This window comes from Rhea pennata, chromosome 11, assembly GCF_028389875.1.
Source record: "Rhea pennata isolate bPtePen1 chromosome 11, bPtePen1.pri, whole genome shotgun sequence".
Classification (NCBI taxonomy): Eukaryota; Metazoa; Chordata; class Aves; order Rheiformes; family Rheidae; genus Rhea; species Rhea pennata.
This window is the reverse complement of record NC_084673.1, coordinates 16,745,321-16,767,418: the sequence shown is the minus strand read 5'-3', so window position 1 is coordinate 16,767,418 and position 22,098 is coordinate 16,745,321. Positions and strand designations below refer to the sequence as shown.

At 43.6% G+C, this 22,098-nt stretch overlaps 3 protein-coding genes across 5 annotated transcripts in view; 2 read left to right on the top strand and 1 right to left on the bottom strand.

Annotated features, from left to right (window-relative positions):
- Positions 1–4,727: 4,727 nt before the first annotated feature.
- Positions 4,728–6,456, top strand: C1GALT1C1 (C1GALT1 specific chaperone 1). Its single transcript, XM_062584873.1, has 2 exons — positions 4,728–4,768; positions 5,034–6,456. The coding sequence occupies exon 2, from the start codon at positions 5,132–5,134 to the stop codon at positions 6,086–6,088; it is 957 nt and encodes a 318-aa protein (XP_062440857.1). The 5' UTR covers positions 4,728–4,768; positions 5,034–5,131; the 3' UTR covers positions 6,089–6,456.
- Positions 6,457–9,777: 3,321 nt separating this feature from the next.
- Positions 9,778–21,664, bottom strand: MCTS1 (MCTS1 re-initiation and release factor). Of its 3 annotated transcripts, none has more exons than XM_062584874.1 (8): positions 21,609–21,664; positions 19,082–19,228; positions 18,519–18,618; positions 15,523–15,675; positions 14,721–14,818; positions 13,312–13,445; positions 12,175–12,242; positions 9,778–10,004 (listed from the first exon to the last, which is right to left on the bottom strand). In XM_062584874.1, exons 2-8 carry the CDS (start codon positions 19,176–19,178, stop codon positions 9,923–9,925), a joined length of 732 nt encoding a protein of 243 aa, XP_062440858.1. In that variant the 5' UTR covers positions 19,179–19,228; positions 21,609–21,664; the 3' UTR covers positions 9,778–9,922. The 3 variants fall into 3 exon arrangements, with proteins under 3 accessions (XP_062440858.1, XP_062440859.1, XP_062440860.1); XM_062584875.1 differs by having other exon boundaries at positions 18,519–18,615; positions 21,609–21,663; XM_062584876.1 differs by lacking the exons at positions 18,519–18,618; positions 19,082–19,228; positions 21,609–21,664 and adding an exon at positions 16,304–16,431.
- The window catches only part of CUL4B (cullin 4B), a 26,489-nt gene continuing 26,005 nt past the window's right edge, over positions 21,615–22,098 (top strand). Inside the window, exon 1 of the mRNA XM_062584871.1 lies at positions 21,615–21,677. Coding sequence (XP_062440855.1) covers positions 21,665–21,677 — 13 coding nt within the window. The 5' untranslated portion in view covers positions 21,615–21,664. The remainder of the gene's footprint in view (positions 21,678–22,098) is intronic.

Here is a 22,098-nt window from a genome sequence, read left to right as displayed (position 1 = left end):
TTGTATCCCTAGGATGCTAGTAACAGAACTGAGACTAAGGTCTAAACAAGATTTTCTTAGACCCTGGATTAGAACTTCTATAATCCAAAATGCAAATCTAGTCCTGTTCTAGGCCCAGGATTCCCCACCTGGAGCTGGTGCACCACAGATGGTCTCTAAGGCATGTCAAGGCAGTGCCCAAAGAGCTACGTTCCTCTCCTGGCCTGCCTACATGCCACAGGGCTGCCTTTGTCACTGCTGTTCACAGTGATGCTACCAACCAATGCAGACTTAGCCTGAAAACCTCTGCTGAGACCGCAATTTTCTGCGGAGACACCTTTCAAAAACTGGAGCCTCAGAATGACAAAAACAAGCTCCTTAAAGATGCAGTGAAACAACCTCATCACACATATTTTTATTTTAAAACATGATTAAGGACCTTTCTATCAAAAAGGATTCTTTTTGATAGAAGTCTATTTTCACCTCCACTATTTTTTTTCCTTTGGGAGCTTGAAAAATAAGATTTCTCTATCTCTGACTTCTTTTTTTTCTCCCTGTCTGTTTCTGTTTGATCAATAATGATTCTTTTTTCCCTGTGCTTCTAAGAGAGATGACATGAACATGGCTAGTTCCTATTCTCTTTCCGTTGTATTTGTGCATCAGAGCCATACACAGTGATGTCAGCTCAGCTCTGAGCATTGTCTTTGTTAGTTCAATTCCGGCAGAATTGCTGGAGCTAGCAGGACATTAGCATTCAGATGACTGATTTAGCATAGCCAGAGAATAAGATGGCTTTTGTATTCAGCTACACACATTAACAACAGAAGGAATTATAAAACAGCAACTCAGCATGTATTCCAAAAGCTTTAATACTTCACAAGGAGAGACAATACTTCACAATGAGAACAAGACAATTGTCTTAATTCAACCACTCTAATTATTTCTAATAATTCTAACCATTTCTAATAATTTCAATAATATCTTCTAACAGTTCTGTTGATACGGCCAACAGCTGACTTGGTGTTTTAGCTAGCCAGAAACATCCACAATAGCTCACCTCCAGCTTCCGCTACCCATTCTGAATGTTACAGCGCTGCTCTACACTAAGCTTCTCTCAGCTGCACACTTACATAATGCAGAAACAGAGGAGTTCATTTCCAAAAGAGTGGACAAGTCATTTGTGACCATTAACAAGCAGTCACCGTAAAAGATGACAACTTGTGTCAGCTGGAACATTTCACGTGAATTGGAACAGAGTTCCTATTACGTATGTTTTGATAATAGCCAGTCTCTCACGGACATTTTGGATCACACAGTGAGAACATAATGTCTGATGTCTTTCCTTGGAGGCAACAAAGAAACATCAGAAGGTAACGTACCTGCAGCCAGTGAAGACAGACAAACAGAACTTAGCAGGGGATCAGCTGTCTGTCGAGATGGGTAACAAACGGAGGAGCTCTTCAGCTCAGTCTGCAGTCGAGATCCTGGCACAGGTCTGTAGGTTTCAAAAGCTGCTGTTGTTTGAGAGTGTAGTAGAGTCAGTACAAATGATCAACAGTAACGGGTGAAGTTGCAGCTAAAGAACATCTCAATCAACAGCAAGTCAGTGCTCAAAGTTGAAATTTGGCTGATATTCTGTGTGCATGCATAACTACATAGGTTTTAATACAAAACTAAAGCATGGCCACTTGCAATCATATTAGGGGAGCCACCTCTCCTGGCTCGATCCTGTCTCAGAACAAACTGCTGCCTTGAAACGCAGCAGCTCCCTCGGCTTTCCTCGCTTAACTCTCATCTTGAGAACTGACTTGCTCCTAGCCCATGTTGGAATGACTTTAAACACTAATCTCCTGCAGTTCTTAAGTGTTTCTTTATCAGATTATGATAATTTGAGATGGATAGTGTACAGAGTTTAGTGTGTCTAGGGGCCCCAAACATAGCCCCAAAACACCTTACCACAGCTGGTGTGAGCATTCCTATGCCATTTAACTCCTTTTAACACCAAGCAACAATTTTGAGCAACACAGAAGCCAGAAAAGTCTTTTCAGATTTATAACATGCTTTACATGCTGCTTAAACTTTCTCTTCACTGATCTGCTGCTGGATAAAAGCGATGTTGAAAATATATTAACGTGACACTCAAAATCTGTAGCTACATTAGTCATTCTGTCAGAGCCTTGGAAAGAACCTCACTGAAGTAAAGCAGGAAAACAATTTGTTGAGGCATCAGCTGAAGCAATGAGTTGCATCTCATTGAAATATTTCTACACACATGATCAAGCAACTACTGCAGCTATAAAAGCCACAGTTGGTGCTGCAAATAGAGCGTATGTAACAGAAGCTTTGAACTGACCTTGTCACTGGTAGATAACAACCTGAAATTCTTCCTATTTATACCTCAAAGGCAGCCAGGTGGGAAAAGATAGGACGAGTGATGCTCCTTCAGCATACCAACAGAACTACCAGAACATGCAAGCTGACAGAATTTTTCTCTCCATTATAGTGTGTAATTGGGGATTAGTCCAATGAATGGAACCATTCTGGAGACACACTGATCTAACCAAAATCGCCATCTTGTAATGCATGAACTATGGAGGTTTCCAGGCCTATGAGTCAAGCAATTCTTACAGAAGTTTTTGCCAAAGATAACACTGTTAAATCACGCTGTCTGCAATACAGTCACTAGTCTAGAAAGAAGCTGACTTGAATAATTGAAGCATCTGGAGAACCCAGCCAGATGCCAGGGAGTCCAGAGCAGCTGAGTTGTAAATTGACTTAAATCCACTAGGTTCAGCCAAGCAGGAATAAAAAAGAAATGTGTATCTTCCAGTACAGGCAAAACCCAGACAGGATTTTATCCTAGCCACTGGGTTGGCCTCAGGATATGCTACAAACAGCTCATAAAGGGGAAAAAACTGCAAAACTTTTTTACAAGAGGCTGAAAAGGAGCTTTCTGAAAAAGAAAGCAAATTGCTGTTGTTCAGTCATGTTCCTTCAAGTCAGATGTCAATTCTAAATTCTTGAGAGATGATTTAGCTGACATACTTATTTCAATCGGAGCTCAGTAATAGTTATTATTAAAGGAACAGAAAGGTTAAGGTAGGATAGGTTAGTAGAAAAATGTTCTTGCTTTGTTCTTTAAACATTAACTCATCTTGTGTGTGTGTGTGTTGTGCTCTATTCTAGGGACAGAAAAACAACTGATATATACTATCATTATAGTATGCCTCCAGCACAGAATATTGTACTGATTTTAAAATGCAGGACAAAAAATCCAATAGGGGACAGTAAATTTATCCTGGACATGGTTTAAGGCTGGTTCCTCTTTTCAATTGCTGTCCTGTCTTCATTCATATACTTTCTTATTTAAGAGCATGAGTTTGTGCTAGAAAATTAAACCGCTTTCCTAACTAGTCACATAAATACATTCAAAAAGAGAAAGATTCAGAAGAGGAATATAGTAAACAAAATGCTAACCGGCCTCCACAATTGTTATTTTCGTTGGTACGATTCATTAGCAGAGGGATAGAGGTATTCCCACCACAGCAGCCCTTGGCTTTTCTCAGGGTTTCAAGCTTGGAAGAGTCTGTTTTGACCTCACACTGATCTGCGAACTCAGCAGGGAAGAACCTGCAAGTCATCCTTCCCCACCAGATGGCAGGGTTTCTCTGCCTAGTTCTCTCCTCTTGTACGAAATTTGTTACAACTCCCTTAGCTGTGACAACCACCTTCAGGGAAAGCTGTGGGTGTTTCTAAAAGTGAATGACCCGTGTTCGGCGCCGTTTCACACATCTGCCAATCACAAGGGCACCGGGGCAATCTCATTCTTCCCCAAACCTCCCGCTTTCACCAGTCTTGCAAGGCAGCCCCCCTGCTCGGTCCCTCGCGGGCTTTCCAAGCACAGCCCTTGTCTTTACGGACCTGCGGGGCACCTCCACCATCAGCGCGGGGCAGCCGCCTGCCAGCCCCACAGGGATGCGAGACCTGCCTGCAGGGCAGCTACCTCCCTGGGCCCAAGGGGACGCCGAGGCGCGGGGCAGGCCACCGCGCAGGCAACGCAAGGGCAGGGCCGGGCCGCCCCGGGGTGCGGGACGCAGGCCCGGGCCACCACACACGCGGCCCAGGGGCCGGGCCACCACACACGCAGCCCAGGGGCCAGGCCGCCCCAGGGCGCGGGATGCAGGCCCGGGCCACCACACACGCAGCCCAGGTGCCGGGCCGCCCCGGGACGCGGGACGCAGGCCCGGGCCACCACACACGCAGCCCAGGGGCCAGGCCGCCCCGGGGCGCGGGATGCAGGCCCGGGCCACCACACACGCAGCCCAGGCGCCGGGCCGCCCCGGGGCGCGGGACGCAGGCCCGGGCCACCACACACGCGGCCCAGGGGCCGGGCCGCCCCGGCGGCGCCACGAGGCCGGGCGGGCCGCCCCGTGGGGGGCACGAGGTACACATGGGCCGCCGTGAGGGCGAGGCGCGGGCGCGGCTGGGAGCACGGTCGCCTCCGCAGGGCGGACCGCGGCGGCCCTAGGCGCTGCGTGGCGCGGCGGGGACAGGCGAAGGGGGCGTGCGGCGGGCGCCCGGGCACCGCGGTCGCGGCGAGGCGCGGGAACGCGCGGGACGGCGGCGCCACCACAAGATGGCGGCCGCACTGAGGGAGGCGGTACCGCCACACCGGCGAGTGGCGGGCGGGGTGCTGCCTAGAAGGGCTGCGGGCGGCGCTTCCGGCGGGCCGCTTCCGGGGCGGGGCGCGGGCGCCGGGGCGCTTACGCAGGCCGGCCCGGCAGCGCCGGTGAGTGAGTGAGTGCCGCGCCGCGCCGGGCCGGGCCGGGCCGGGCCGGGCCGGGCTGGCGGGCGGGGGGCGGCTGCGCGGGCGGCCTGGGAGGGCTCCGCGCCGCAGCGCCGCTGCGCGGGGCGGCGACGCGGCGGTGGCCGGCGGAGCGGGGAGGAGGCCTGCGGCAGTCCGTAACGCGGCTCACAAAAACGTTATTTGATTTTTTTCCCCCTTTTCTTTTTTTTTCCGCTGCTCTGAACGCCACCGCCGTGTGGTGCGTAAGCTACGGGAGCGCAGCCTGGGCTCAGGCGCCTCCTGGGGAATCTGCAGCAGCCGGGCCCTTCCCGCGAGTGCGCCAAGCGCCGTTGCTTTCTAGGGAAAATGACTTCCGAAAGCAGCTCCTTCGTGAAAGGACTGGTGCTAGGAGGAGTCTTCTGCGTGCTGGTCACGCTCCTGGGACACGTTAAGCTGGGCCATGGGACTAAGGCACGTCACCACGAGCACCATCACATTCAAGCTCCCAACAAAGAAGACGTCTTAAACCTTTCAGAAGGTGAGCGCATGGAGCTTAGCCAAAGTATCAGCGTTTACTGTATCATCCTGGTGAGACCCAAGGATCTCGGGCACTGGGCTGCCGTGAAGGAGACGTGGAGCAAACACTGTGACAAGGCGGAGTTCTACAGCTCTGAGAAGGTTAAAGTATTTGATTCAGTAGCCCTCAACACAAATGATATGTGGATGATGATGAGAAAAGCTTACAAAATAACTTACGAACGTTATAAAAATGAATTCAACTGGTTCTTTCTTGCACATCCAACAACATTTGCCATTATTGAAAATCTTAAGTATTTCTTGCTGAAAAAAGACCCCTCACAGCCTTTTTATATAGGTCATACTGTGAAATCTGGTGACCTTGAGTATGTAGATGGTGATGGAGGAATAGTCTTAAGCATCGAATCACTACGACGGCTTTCCACTGTTATTGAAGACTCCGACAAGTGTCCGGAGCAGGGAGGTATGATCTGGAAACTTTCTGAGGATAAACAGCTAGCAGTCTGCCTGAAGTATACTGGAGTGTTTGCTGAAAACGCAGAGGACTCGGAAGGAAAAGATGTCTTTAACACCAAATCAGTCAGCACTCTTATTAAAGAAGCGATGTCTAGTCACCCTCAACAAGTGGTGGAAGGCTGCTGCTCAGACATGGCCATCACCTTCAGCGGACTGGCCCCAAACCACATGCACGTAATGATGTATGGTGTTTACAGGCTGAGACCATATGGACACACTTACAATGATGCACTTGTCTTCTTACCACCTGCAGGCTCAGACAATGACTGATGTCTCTTTGAAGAAGGCATGTAACCATGAAGTCAGCCCTTCTGGTGACGTGTGTCTGTACAGACAGATTCCATTTTTGTATCTGATGGTACTGGTAACATTTTTGCACAATAAGGTTTGGTAATGCTTTTAATTTTAAAAGTGGAAAGAACTTTTTTCTAGAACTTTTATACAGAAATGTTTCTGGCTTTTGACAGTGCTGCAATGGAACGATAAAAGGAGTTGTTCATGTTTGTGATAAAGGAAATTAAATTTATATGGGGTGTTTGTATATGTAAATATTTATTAATGAAAATTCAAGTGAACTTTAAATCTGTTACAAATATTTTTGCAATATTTTGATTCTTTGAATTCTTTCAGGCATTTCTAGAATGTCTTTATATCTTTCTAAGCTGTACCAATAAAACTGACTACAGATTGATTATCAACAATCAACCTTAAGTTATTCTCTTTGCGTTGTTATCAAACTCATTTTCTGTGGTCTTAAATTTCAGTGGTCTGTAGAATCTTAGTTAATGTTTGTGGACAGTGTAGAGTGATGCTATACCTACTAATTAATCACTAGAATTGATTCTTGTAAAGAGTATTTGTCTTAATTTATTCTTATGAAACTACTCAACTTACAGCACAGATCAGGTTCAGCATATTTCTATGCCTTATGGTAAGATTAAGAAGCAGCAGACAAATGTAGGGAGAATGACCTGCAATCCCAGCCCAAAACATCATCTTAAGATTTAAGCAGCCAATAGGTAAGGTTTCAAATACATGGTTTTGCTTGCATAAAAATAGGGTATTCTGTGTATGCTACTATTTACCTATAAGGGAAGGAGAGGGAAGTACTTACATTGAACAGTAAAGAGACATGTGCCTGGAAAATTTTTTCCATGGCAAGGAAAAGCTCATACCTTCTCTACAACAGCTTGAGCTATGCTGGTTATGCTGCAGTCTCCTATCATTATGTGCAATTTTCTAATCTCTTAAGAGCAGGAAGCAAGCTGACAATATTGTTCCAGAACAGCTTTAACAGACTTTTTAAAGTGACCCTTGGACTTTCATTCTTAATTGGACAAAAGAAAGAGATAACTAAATTTGAATAAATATTTACAAAGTTAGGTAGGCTGTTAACACAAGAGTAATTGCTCATTTTAAGTTGTGCTTGATATATAAGCATATTAAAATAAAGATTTAGTCTATTAGTTTTCATTCCTGTTAGTGGTGATTATAGTATTACAAGGAAGAAGTTGGTTAGCTGTCAATGCAAGTGTAAAATATTGATGTATTCACAGATACTTAATATCAAGAAGCAACATAAACTTTCACTCTCAACCTTGCTTTGAAAGTGATTCAAAATAGGTAAGAGTACAACAAAGCAGTGTGTAGAACTCCCAAACACTTGCTAAAAAAAAAAGTGCATTTGAAACTGCACTGATAGTTTTATGCAAATTACCAGATCACACTCCATTCCTTCCCTGGTCATAGTAAATAGCGATGCACAACACTTCAGTATGTTTACTCCATTTAAAATTCACCTCCCTGACCTAGACATCTCAAGACTTAAGAAGGGTCCTGCAACTGTCAACTACATCTAGGAGCATTACAGGCGCTGGTACTAGGGAAATCTATAAAACACCTGAGAAGATACTAGGTTACAACACCTTTATCCGACCATTTGTAATATCTCATTCTATCCTCAGCTGCAGGAAAACACAGTTGTGAAATGGCTGCTTCAGACAAGAATATCACTATCTCTTTTGGTGGTGTCAGATCCTTCATTTTTTATGAGAATGGTAAGCAACCGCTCAGACACCCAAGCAAGCTACTGTAGCTCAGCAGTTTAACAGGGCACACTTCACCTCACAATTTGTGCATGTTCCCCTCCTGCTGCCAGAGTTCAGCTGACATACCAAGACACACAAGCACACAATGGTAGCTAAAATCTAGCTACCATAAAACTGAAGTTAGTATTTTTAACAACTGCAAGAACTTGCTTAACTGGTATGTGAATCAATTAAAGCTTGATTTAACTTCTGTTTACAAAATCATTTTTAAAAGGTGGGCTTCACAGTTTAGCATACTCTGACAAAGCCAGACAAAATGAGAATTAAGTACAATTTTGATTTCAGGGGTATTTCCAGAATTTAATACAATTCTGACCTTGCTGCAACTATGGTCTTAGGTCAAGTCAGGATAAGAGCATGAGTTAACAGTCCGAAAGAGAATATACCTTATTTGTCACAGATCTGAAATACACATTTCAAATGAAATATATCGTGATTCAGCAGGGGAAGAAGGAAACAGAAGAGATGAGGGAGGAGAAAGCCACCCAACTCAGACTGACTAGCTTATTTTATGTACAACAGAACCACTGAGGCACAAACTGATTCCCCATAGTGCTAACAAGGAATACACTTATAGCAGACTCTAAGCTACATATTAATGCTTACTAGCATTCCAAAGGGAATGCCTGAGATTTGACTGAACTTCCTTTCCCTATGACACTACTATAATAATCACCTTAAATTTTGTATCCCTATATTAGTAAACAGCTACACTCTCAGACATTTTCAATCATCTTTGCAGGAAGAAAAAAGCACAGATTAGGTAATATTTTACATCTCCCATGTTGTAATTTGACTTTAAGATCAGATTGAGAAGACCTCTGTCACTGTCTTCTGCAGAGGTCACAGCACAGGGAAATAAAACATGCAAAACAGCACTGAGACAAGGCACTGTATACAAAATGAAGCTCTGTCATTAATAAAAGTACAAGCATTAGAATAGAGGCTTCAAACAATAAATGCTTCCAGAGACAGAGTTATGAGTGGTAGACCTTAACATTCCCTTAGTTTATTAAGTCATTCCACAGCACAGGCTGTTTTGCATATGTATAACTTTGGGTATGCAGTCACTAAACAGAGTTGAGTTACCCAGACAAACACACCGTGCTCTTTAGCCAGTACTGCAGATGTACAGGTATGTAGCAGCGCGCACAAACTGAGATCATTTTGAAGTTCCACCTGAAGAAGAAACGCCTGGCTACACTGATAACCATGTTCTGCTATCATGCCTTTGCTGAGAAATGATATTGTTTCTGTTCCTCAAATAAAAAAAAGCAAATAGGGAATAGAGCATCAGGCACCGATTGGCACATGCTCCAAATGGAGCATGCCCATGAGATCAAACAGTGCTGGCAGGTAGAAACTCAAACATTCATATATATATTCTTTAGATACCAACTAGCAAAAAAGAAATAGTTCACATAATCTAGATTAAGTCCATAAATCCTATACAGATAAATGCATTTTAAGAAGAAAAACCCTGAAGTAAAATACTGAAGTTAATGTTGTTAATAAATTACATTAGGTTAAAAAAATAACAGTTAAAAAAAATGTTTCCACGTTCAGAAAACAGGTTGACTAAAGAGATGTTAATCAGAAGTTAAAAAAAAAGTTTGAGAGGTTGTATAAACTGTATTAATTGTATTTCATATATGCTTTATATTACTCTGTTAGAAGAGCATAAAAATGTAAACATTTCTTGGCTTTTTCTTCCTATTAGTCTGAAACAGTTTACTCACAGTCCATGCATGCTCTTTCCATCAAATATCTTCAGTGACTAAAGACTTGGCTTTAAGACAAAAAAATTAAGAACTGTAATGAAAAATCTAGAAAACTATTGTAGCCTAACAGTACTTTCGCACTCACTTGATTTATTTAGCATAGCCACAGAACAAAGTAATTTGTACATTCAGTCACATTAAAAACAGAAGGAATTACAAAGCAGTCCACATTTAATCTAAGTGCATTCCTTTGGAGTAACACAGTTCCTTTTGTTTCACTTGTACGTCTTCATATGCCAAAGGCCATCATTTAAATAATGGATATTTTCTATACCAATCCCTTTGTTGACCTTCTCACTGTAAAACAAGGAAAAAGGTATTCAAGTATTAGTCAGTTAGGTTAAACATTAAAGCAGTGAAAAAAACACGATAGTTAAAGTACAAAATATAGTATTTATCAACTGAACAGGCAGAAGCTATCACCATAAAGTCATAATATCACTCAGCAGCTGGAGAAGAAACAATAGTTATTACACACAACCACACTGCTGTATGATAAGACGACAATATTTGCTTCCAGGTTTTATCAGCGACGTACTACTGTATTTCTTAACAGCTTCTTTGTGGTAGACAGTTCTTCACACAACATTTTTGTTAACCATTTCATTCCTCTATCAAACTATTATACAAATTGTGAGTGACCCTTCTCCCAGCACACACAGTGGTGTAACACAAAACAGAGCTGGAATGCAGAATTCAACAACTTCTGGTTCTAGATGTGCTACCAACACAACCAGAGGCAGGTGATCTGCTTCTCTTCTATTGCAGGGTATCTGCCCACTTCATAAAGAACTGCAAATGCTAAGTTCACATGCCAAGGACTTGCAACATATTGCAGTTGGAGATTATCCCTCTACATCTTGTGAGTCGTATCATCTTTCAAATATGGTTTTGTGCATCTCCACTGGATTTGCATTTATCTTTTCTCCAGAACACTATTCCATTAGAGAATCTAGTTTTGTCACAATAAGCAAGATATTCGGGGACTGAGAACAGGCCTCATTCCCCTCGAGAACATAATTTGCTGTATTCACAACTACAGTGCCCCATTACCCTGACAACTTGCCCAAAAGTAAACTGGAAAAAATTACTGGCTTATTGGAAATAAGTAACAAGTGGTTGTATTATGCATCACACTCACTCCAAATAACAGAAATCACACTATTTCATCTTTTTGTTTTATACTATATCATGCGCAACAGTATTCTAACAGGCTGCACAGATTGGTATCATGTCATTTTCCTCTTCATACTGCTCTTTCCTCTTCAGCTCATATTGCTTCTCACAGGAACTGGATATTCAGCTGTTACGCTGCTGAATTTGAACAGTGTTAGAGATATTCTAGGTCTGCAGTGATCCCAGCAGGTCACACATACAGGGGACATAAGTAGCTGCATCTCCCTTCTTCCTAGCTACTCTGTGAGTGTTTTGAAGGCACTATGAACGTCCTGAGGCATGCAACTCCTCCGCAGCTAAAGCAAGTCCAAATTCATGCTGCTGCAGTCCCATTCTACTTTTGTCCTCACTAATGCACTTCTGCTCTCCCTCATACTACCCTTACCACCTATGACTGTGCAGTGATCCAGTGCAGAAGATCATCCAGCTGAGAATTATCCCCAAAGAGTGATTTTTTTTTTCAATCACAGTCAACTTTCTCACCCACACATGTCCTGGAAGCAGCTGGAACCAAAGCAGGCCAAACCTGCTAGGTGCAACTTACATCTTACTATTACAAGTCATAGAACTTAAAATCACAAAATGATTTAGATCCTGATTGCTTAGCGTTAGTTGAATACTAAAGACAATTAGCATCCATTTCCTTCCACTTAACATCCTCTCTGCCTTCTCAGGTAATTTTTCACTTGATGTTTATCCCTTGGCTGACACTTCTACAAGAAGCTTAGCTAAGCTATTAAGCATGTTACACAGGAATGCTGTGTGTGGGAGCAAGGCAGAGAAAGACAGCAGGTCACAGAAAAAAAACTGGCTGGTCAACCAAGAACCAGCAGGACTTCGATCTGTTATCCCTGCAAACAAAAGCACTTCAGTGGTTTCAGATGCCCTCAAATTCAAATCACATATCTTGCCTAGTCCAGCTAGTAAGTAGTCCATATAGATTTTTTTTTTTTGTTCAGCAAAATTCTTGAGAAAATGTGACCAGAAAGGAAGAAATATTAACATTCAAAGGCATTATTGATGTTGTGTCTCTTAAAAATCCACATTCTGATAAAAGAACTGTTCTGATTCCATTTGGTAGATAAATATGGAAGATATTCTCCATCATTTCTTCTCCATATTGAATATTAATCACCAGAATGAAGGTCTAAATAAATTCTGTATTTGAAAGAAATAAGCTGCAACAGTGACTCAGTAACCTGGGCCATGGTGCTTCTATTCCAAACTAACACAGGAATTATGACACAGAACAGATTATATTTCTTTTTTTTTTTTTTTTAAAAAGACTTACATGTCTTCAGCTGACATCTTCATTACTCCCACACATAATGCATGCTGTTTTCCCTCTGCCATTATTGCCTACAAATTATTGCTAAGGGAAAGTATATTTTTATTTTTAAAACTATTCCAGAAAAGTAAAAGCAATAACATGAGGAAATCACTTCTCAAAAAAAGTATCAAAATCCCTAGTTGAACTTTTGCCCCTTTAAGTAATTCTAGAGCACTGGCTTATGAGATAAGCAAAATAACGATGTTGTATTTAACAGCCAAATCACCTTGCACAGAACATAAAACATATTTATGACCCTCAAATATCAATTACATTAATAAATAAATAAATAAATAAATAAATAAAAGGTCTTCCAGCACTACACTTAATTTCTTCCTCTGTACCAAACAAGGAAGTTATAGACTCTCCCTTTCTATGACACTATTACAACTACATGAAAGTCCATTTCAGATTCCAAGGTACAAAAGAATAGCAAAACAAATCTGAAAAAGTAAGCGTTGAAATCAGATGTGTCATTTTTAAAGCTCAACAACATGAGGCATTAACTGCTGATCTTTTCCTACAGCATCTGAGTAACAACAAAAGCAGCAGAGTTTGATATTAACAAGATTGTATTTGCTCTTAGTTCCTTTCTTAATAAAATAATAGGCAGGAGTAAATTAGGAACTTGTGAAATGAGAAAAGTATCATAAGATGCATAGAGCAAAATCCTGATTACAGCAAAGCTCATCACAAACTTCTCTCCACACTCAGTCAGAACTGGACCAAATTCTACAACTGAAGGAGGTACAGGATTAAGGTGGGGAGTGGACAAATTCCATTGTACCTCATCTCTTTGCACAGTTCTGCATAAATTCACAAAGAGGCTCCACTTATCCATCAGATTAATGAAACAGCATCTAACTTTAGTGAGCACAGCAGGAACTTATTTTGGGCTTGGAACACCACACTAAGTAGAAGGAATTAAGAACAATGCTTACTTTGCCAAGTAACATTTCATTATCTGCATCTCTCTTCAGCTTATTGGTTAATCCATGAAATATTATTAAAATCCGAAGTAATTTGGATGACCAGATGAGAAAACACAAAGAAATTTACTCATCTCACAACAAGCAGTAATTCATCATTAAAGGATACAACAACAGTATCAACAGCAGCAGGGTAAAGTTTTGCTCCAGGAGATGTCAGGCCAGGGCACATTATATTAGCTCCACTTAGTACAAATTTAATCGCTCCTTTATCAACCTGCTGATGTGGTAGAATAAATGGATCTAGGAGGGGAAAGATACAGTGTTACAATAATACGGTAAGATCACAATATGAACAACTCATTACCAAGTCAGGTTAGAAGGGGCAGTTCCAGCACAGTTTCAGCACTGTGCTGAAAAGGTAAGAAGTTTCAGAAACAATTTGGAGCAGTACTGCCCCAAAGGGCATGAGTACTGTTTTCCTAGTTCACAGCTCTTTCTCAGAGCCTAAGACTAATCCAGAACTAACCCTCCTGCATACACCTGGAACCTCTATACAGAATAACAATTTCAACAAGCTTTCATAAATGAAAACAATCACTTAAGTGCCCACATACAAAGAGCCTTGAATACTCCAAATTACAGGTATAAACTTTACTTTTTCATTTAAGAGATTAAATAGGCCAAAAAAGGGCCAGACAGACAAAAGTTACGAAGGCTGTCAGCTCTCTCAGCCATTCAAGTGTCCACAACTACTTGAACTATTTCAAACAGTTTTCAAACACTGGGATCTGACTAACATCTTCAGGAACACCTGAGCTCAACACCTGTGCTGAGAACCACAGCAGTATAATCAAGAACAGTGAGAATAGCAAAAAGAGATTCGGTTTTAAAAAGTTAAAACTATGCAGTATAAATTCTTGAAGGAGAGAAGTAGTAATAGTAATATTTCTTCACTGTGAGAGTGACAGAGCACGGGAACAGGTTGCCCAGAGAGGTTGTGGAGTCTCCTCTGGCGAGATTCAAGGCCCGCCTGGATGCAACTTTGTCTACCATGCTCTAGGTGACCCTGCTGAGCAGGGAGGTTGGACTAGATCACCTCCAGAGGCTCCTTCCAACCTTACCAATTCTATGATAAACTCTAACTGATATTTAAGAATATTTTTGTAGGAAGCACCTACAAATATCTGAAGGCAGCAAAAAGAGTTTAAAGAAACATTGCAAGAATAAAGATACACAACATGAGGCAACAGGACCAACAAGAAATTTAGACTCAGTCTTAGGGAAAACTCTCTCAAGAATTTTTATAGCACTTTGTGCAATTTAATTCTTAAAAATGGAAGTTTGAGTTGCTTAACATCTAGCATTATAACAATTCTGGAGAAAGCAATCCATGTAAGCAGCTGAAATATCAAAGCAATATAGTACATCTTCTAACCTGGAACTTATCTTTAAGATATATTCTGCAACCTATATATGCATGTAACTAAGTTCTTTTTAACTCAGTTCTTCAGAAGTCCTGCTGAATCCTGCACTCACCCTTTTCCTCCCAACCAGAACTGTCCTCAAGAAACTTACATTTGTGAAGTAACCTTAGGGTTGGGTAAAAAATCCCTTCTCTTTGCCTGAAGAACAGCAACTCCCCATTCACAGTGAGGATTTCTATATGTTCATGACTGCAACACAAGGGGGGAAAAAAAGGTGTTATTCAAATAACTACATAACTCTGACATTTTAAGCGAAATATTTCAGATCATATAGTCAGGTCTGTCTTCACATCTAAGAGTTAAGGCAGTAAATTAACAGGAAAACATGGAACAAAAAATATTATCCTATGGTATGCCCTATTCTTCAACATTTTCCCCCTGCACATTTTCTTCGCTCCAAAAAAAGATCTGAAAACAAACATCCAGTAGTTCTCAATCTGATCTTTTTTTCTCCCCAAAGTTTCATATAAAGAGCATTAACAGGAAAATCAGCAAAAATATACTACCCTGTATTCCCCCCCCCCCCAAAGAAAAAAGAAATCCAGCCTAAAATTAGTAAAAATAAGGCTAGTGGAAGCTATCCAAATAAGCCCGAACTTTCATAGCCGTAAAGCTGAAAGCTTCCCTTACAAGACTGACCCCCTGGAGAGTCCCCAAGTATGTTGTACATGTACTCATTACTAAGTGGTATTATTACTTTCTTCAAACATCCTCATAACAGGCTTTGAAAGCATAAGCACATCCAAATTTTATGGCTTGGTCATAACATGCACAATTAGAAGAAGTGATACACACTTCTCAAAACCATTAGGTTAATCTACTAGAGAAAGCAAACATATGAATAAAGCAATCCAAATAGCTTACAGAAGTAAGACAAGAGAGAAGAAACTTACCATCTTACTATTTTGACAGGGTCTTTCTTTGGCATAATCTGATTTAGCCATGGTTCAATAACAGGAAACTGATCTATCAGCTGATTCTTAATACCTTTAATAACTGAAGTCTTCAGCTGGATGCAGTTTGATACATTCTCCTTTTCATCAAATCTGCAAAGTCAGTGAGAGCATTTCAAAAAGCAGAATTTGCTGCCTACAAGATGCCACACCTTTAAGTAGCATTTTAAGAAATGCCTGCAAATTGGCTAAAACAATGTCATAGCTGTTCAACTTTTGAGTCTTGGAGATCGTTCACAGGGCTTAAATTTATCACCTGGAGACACTGGGCGTGGGATGGCACAAAATGTCTCGCTAGCGGCCTGTTTTTCCCTCAAAACTTTTGTTTATGTCCGTGAAACAACTTTAACTGTCTCACAGCTATACCTCGGCACACAGTAGTACTTCATTCGTTATTCAGTTAGACTTTGCCGATTACCCTAACTTCCACAGCGTTGTTCAGATGCGTTTACGAACTGCCGTTCGGCTTTACCACAGGCACATGAATCGCGCTTTGTATTACCCTAAAGCTTAGGCAACTTAAAGATCTCACAATAACCAAATAAATAAATAGACAGCTAAGTAACTACAGATACGTAACTACGCGCCGGACCAGCCGCAGCCCGCGGGGCCCGGCCGGCAGGAGCGGCCCCGGGGCAGCGCCGGCCTCCCCCGCCCCCCCGCGCGGCCCGGCCCGGCCCGGCCCGGGTGGCTGGGCCCGGCCGGATAGCGCCGCACTCACTTCTTGAACATCCTGGGGGCGGCGGGGGCCGGGCGGGCGGGGGATGGGGCTGGGGCCGGGCGGCGGCGCGGGCGGCCACGGCTCCTCGCACGAGGCTCCCGTCCCGGCCCTGCCCTCCGCGCCAGCCGGAAGCGCCGCGCGCTTTACGGCCTGTCGCGCCGCACCATAACAACGCGGCGCGCGCAGCCTCAACGCGGCGCCCGGCGGCGACTACAGCTCCCAGGAGCCCGCGCGCCGCCCGGCCCCGCCCCGCCGCGCGCCGCCCGTGTGGCGAAGGCCGCCGCCGCGCAGCTCACGGCGGTTAGACGCGAGGCGGTGCCAGCCCCGCCGCCCTGTTCTCGCTCTCCCGTGTGATCACCAAAGCAGCTGTACGCAAGGCGCAGTAACAAGCGGCAGCTGCTACCTCAGGCAGCGCTACTGCGGGAAAGCAGCGTGTGCAGCAGCAGACCGAGCGGCTGAAAGCCACCTGCTGTACATACCACAACCACGCCAACGCGTATATGTCATATATGCACAATTACAGCAATCAAAAGAGGCCTTTGAAGAATAGGCTCGACTTTAACAGGAAATTCAGGGAATGCCATTCCCAAGTCCTTCACCACGCCTTCGTTCGTGGCCTCGGCTCGCCAGCGCTCCCTCACCGGTGCCCTCTCCTTGCATCCCGGGCGGCGTAAAAACACGCTCCCAAGGAGCTCGGGACCGCAGGCAGGCGGTATTCACCCGGCAAAGACAAAATCCCAGGAGATGAAACTCGAAAGCTCAGAGAGACTAACAATAAAAGTCAGAGAAATTCACGCCAGGCACACCGGCACCCTGGAGCCGCCTCCATTTATCTACCACATTCTTTTAACCAGAAAAGCCTGTCTGCATAGTGTTTACGATGACACAACTACTTTCAAACTCAGCAGATGCCTAACAGCCAATAAGTATCAGAGGGAAAATTTTATTGTGATTTCTCATTGCTGGTCAGTGCAACGTTAAAACAATCACATTTACCAGTAAGCAGCACAGTTCAGATAATCACATAAATGTTTATACGAAAGGCCAATTTAACCTGATCTGCGTCTCTGCCAAAACGAGATTGGTTCCCGCATTGAACCATCAGTGCTTTTTTTTTTTCCTACCTAAATAAATTAAGTAACAGGGAAAGTTTCCAGTCAGCTACATTAGGCCAACAGACTCTTAAAAGGAAGCAGTAAAAATCCTTTTTCCTGACACCATATACACACTTAAATTACTCTGCTTCCTTCATAGTTTTAGAAAAACTACTGTGTTCCACTTTCTCAGTCTGTTCCACAGCAGCTCACATTATCTAATCGAGGCTGTCAGAACATGCTCTCCTCACCCCAGTACATTCTCCCAGTCCCTCACAAAAAACTAGCTAAAGGACCTGATTTACCCAAAAAATAAAATTGACTCTATCCTCCCACAAAAAGAAAGGTGTCCACCTGGATCAGCCCAGGGAGCAGGTTCAGAGAGCTACAGCTCACAAGCACTGCTGCTACTGCAGAGGACTGGATGAGCTTAGGAGCGGCACTATAGAGGAGCCCACGCTTAAACAGGCTCAAGACATCTCCCAACTACACTCTCATTCATCTCATAAGCTCATCAGTTCTAGTTTGTTGGTTTTGATCCAACCACATGAGAGTCAGACTCCTATTTTCTTTCAAACATCACTAGCCCTTAGCATTTTGCTCATTTTTATTGTTCCCCTCTGAGCCTCTCCATTTTTGCAAAGCAGTTATGCCCAGGATGGCTGCAGCGCCCCAGCACATCAGCTTAGCAAGCAGCACTGCTGGGGCTGCACAAGAAACAAACCTGAATGCCCTCCTCGGAGCATTGGTGCTGTGGGACTACTGGGAGTTACAGCACTATTTTTGTTTCTCAAGACAGCAAGATACAACCTGACTTCAAACATGGCATTGTTCTATTAAGAAATTATTTTTACACAGTCACTTTTGAAAGTAAAATCACATTTTTAAAAAGAAGTACCTTATTTTTTGCAAAAAGGCATTTCAGCTCAAACATGCCACTTAAGCGGGTAAAACTCTTTAGGCATTTTATGCACATATAAAAATAACAGCAATAGTCAAGGCAATATGAATTAAAAATTAATTTTCAAAAAAGTCACTCTCCCCCAAGGGCAAATGTATTTTCTAAAAGAGTTTAAAAAGTTCCCTTGCAAATGCATTCTCAACCTGTAGTAGGTATGTACCTGCCTCTGATGCAATAGCCACGCAGTGGATGGACTGATCCAGTATTAACATCCTCATGTTCCTGATTCCAATAAGATTTTGTCCTGACCTGCAAAACTGCTGCAAAGGATAGACTTTAAGTTTAAAAATGAAGTAATTTCTTCAAACTGCCAAACTATTTTTAAAGTATTCAAATTGATCAAAGATACTTTGCTTGTAGTTTTGTCAAAGCATATGTAAAACCCCACATCTGTCAGAACATGAAGAAAGATGATGGATGGAACAAGAAGTCATCTCATTTTAAGATCTTTAGCATGCCTTTCTGTCATATTATTAGCTATTACACAACACTGTCTTTATTTTGCTTTCACAATAACAATTTGCTTATTTGCAGATATAGCATTGTTTTCTTATGTATTATACTACTTTGTAAAAAAAAAAAACTTTCAAAAGTGAAAGAGTTAATACTACTACAATTACTTAAATACAAAATGTGTTTAACAAGAAAAAACTGCAGATGCCTTCAAACTAGCGACGCAGAAGGCATTCTTCCCCAGTTTGAGAACAGGAAACAAGGTCCTACCTACAGGATTGTGAGAGGTGTGTTTGCTTGTCAAACAGTGGATCTGGAGCCAGTCAGGAAATCCGCCGCAGGAAAAGGTGACAGTGCCACATGCCATGCTTCAGGGTGGAGGAGTAAAACATACCTGGTCTCCCATGAAGATCTCAACTGCCAAACACAAAAATTGGTTCTGGTGCAGACAATTATGTTTTACAGTGTTTATTGTGGATAATAATGAAATTCTGTAATTGTGAATAATAATGAAAACTATAGATAGAGGATTTTATCATATTGTTCTTTATCTCCTTGAAGAGCAAACATGCATGATTTTGTTCTTTATGCAGTGAACTGCAAGAGCAGCATACATAGGGGCCACAATTCTTTTTTCCTTTGAGAGCAATGGAAACATTATCTCTGACATAAAGGGGAGAGAGAAAAGGACTAAAGAGATCAGGTCATCATTTTGCTAACTGCTACACGAAAGAAAATCAATCAAGGATGTCAATCTTGGTATTATATAATTAATTAAAACCTAACAATTAAGATTAATTTTATAATACAATATAAAATCGAGCTTTTATAAACGGTAAAATTTATTCAAATTGTAAAATACAGAGTTAGGAACATACTAATATTAAAAAAATAGGAAAAGAAAGAATCGTAGCATTATATAAATATTCAAGCATTTAAATGCAAAACATTCTCTTACTTTGTCTCATCACTTAAAATAGTAAGCTACAATCCAAGATCCAATTTTAACTAAAGCACAATAACATTCCTCATACTCAGATTAGAAAGTGAAAGGGAAAATTTCTCACACCGACAAACTATTCCATACATTTTTTGCATTCCTCAGAATGTCATTTTTAATAATACTTTGCCAAGATAACAATCCTTACTGGTGTGGTGACATTTTAAAAAATAGTAGTGAAAAATTCATCATACTCTCACACACATTAGAAACCCAAGGCAAAAACTCTTACCCTCAGTAACTCCTAATAAATAGCACATTTCACTGAAGCCCTCTGAACCACTGGTTTCACACAAGCATGAAACAGCAAGATCAGTTAATAATTCTCCAAAAATGGCTTTTTTTCACCCTGGAAGCTCTTATTTCTTTTCTTCGGAAAGCTGAATTCACCCTGGTCATGGGCTCCCTTCAGAGCAGAGCTAATCTCCAGTTTGGTCTCCATATCTCCATTTTCTCTTCCAAATACATAGGCTTTTTGTTGGTGTGCACAGGCTTCAAGGTAGCTAACTCCTTGCCTAATACAAATTTATTTGTATAAAGAATTTTGGAAGAATATCTTTAGACTAGAACTTTGTAACCCAGCTCTCATAGCTACTGAGCCTCACCACCAAAAAGCTGGGCACCATTGCTCTGGTTGCACAGTTACTTTTTAGTAACAATTTTAAAAGCATGATACCTAGCTAAGACTGGCCAAGCAACTGGGACATCTAGCAGATAGTTTTACAACCCTTCCTACTCCTAGGAAGATCTCCTGGTAGGATCATATTCTACATATGATGGATTCAGAATTTTCCCTTCTTCTCCATCTGTCTCAGTGGAAAAGAGGAAAACTTGACTGTGTAATCATTAGAGCTTTGCTTACCTAGCAAACCTGTTTATTTCTATTGTACATGATTTGGAATGTAATTCATTAGAGCTTTTGCAACTATATAACTTGTTCAGCATCCAGTCAGAAACAAACTAATTTTTTTTTAAACTGGAAAAAGTACTTTTCTACACAACTCCATGATTAGGTTTCAGGCCTTAGGAGCTGTCTGACAGCTACTCAGATAGCAAACATGCTCCAGAAAAAAACTCAGGAAAATTACATTCATTTCTGTACAAACCACTTTCTGTCAAGACAAGCTTGTATATCTTTTTCTGTTAAGAACACAACTGCCAACAGCCTTCCCCTGAGGAGCTCCTCTGTCCGAAAGGCAGGTGCAAACCCTCAGCGAGGTCCTGTGAGCCTCTCTCCTGAAACAACACCTCACAGCTTGTTCCATCACTCTTTCTGCAGCTATTTCTCAGCCCCGATCGAACTACAGTATTCTCGGAGAGTTCACATCTCCCTTAATAACAGAAAACCACCAGCATCACAGAGAGCCGCTGACAGCTCAGGGCCTGTGTCGGCCCCCGAGCTCTTTTTTCAGAGTGCTACGCTCCGGGCCAGCGCCAGCCCGAACACACTAGGCAGCGTGATACTGAGAACACAACGGTTCTTATGTGTTTATGAGCAGCGAAGACGAAACCTCTCCGTCTCCGAAACGCGCTGTGGGGGGGGGGGGGGGGGGGGCGCCCAGCGCGGCGCGCTCGCGGCCCGGCGCCCTCAGCGCTGGCCGACGGCGGCCGCGCGCCCGCGCGCCCGAGTCTCGCGCGCCGCCGGGCGGCCGCCCCCGCGCCGCGGCCGTACGGGGGCTCACGAGGGCCAAGCCGCGCCCCGCCCCGCCCCGCCCCCCCGCGCGCGCGCGCGAGCCCCGCCCCTGCCGCTCCCGCCACGCGGAGGGCCGAGGCCCCGCCCCCTTCCGCACGACGCACCACACGCCGGCGCGCGCCGGGGTAACGAGCGCGCCCGTCACCGGCTGCCGGCAACCATGATTACTTCCGGTAGGTCAGAGGGTAACGGAAAGGAGCGGGCGGAGGCGGCCTCGCCCGCGGCCGCCGGCAGGAGCAAGGAGCGCGGCGCGGCGCGGCGCCGCGTGGGGAGGGCGGCGCGGCGCGGCCGGCGGCGAGGCGAGAGCCGCCGCTACCGCCGCGGGGCTCCGGCCGCGCTTCCGGGCGGCTGCGGCCCAGCATGCCTGGCGACCGGATGTGCCGCCATCTTTAGGCTGCCTCTCCGCCTTGTATTGACAATAACAAGCCCGGGCCGGGCTGTCCCCGCGGGAGCGCGAGCGGCCGGAGCGCGGGCCCGGGGCTGGAGCCGAGGCGGGCGGCAGCCGCGCTCGGCCCTCCCGGCTGCTGCTCGGCGGAGACGCGGCGGCCGGAGGCGGCGGGGAGCGGACGGAGCGCGCGGGGGAGCGGCGGCGAG

Bases quoted from the DNA above. Each gene is read 5' to 3' on its own strand.
- C1GALT1C1 (XM_062584873.1), top strand. From the start codon at position 5,132: ATGACTTCCGAAAGCAGCTCCTTCGTGAAAGGACTGGTGCTAGGAGGA.
- MCTS1 (XM_062584874.1), bottom strand. From the start codon at position 19,178: ATGGCATGTGGCACTGTCACCTTTTCCTGCGGCGGATTTCCTGACTGG. The intron at 15,676-18,518 runs GTACATACCTAC...CTGACTTTGCAG, and splicing joins GGCTATTGCATCAGAGGCAG to ATTTGATGAAAAGGAGAATG. The intron at 10,005-12,174 runs GTAAGTCTTTTT...CTTGTTTTACAG, and splicing joins AAGATGTCAGCTGAAGACAT to TGAGAAGGTCAACAAAGGGA.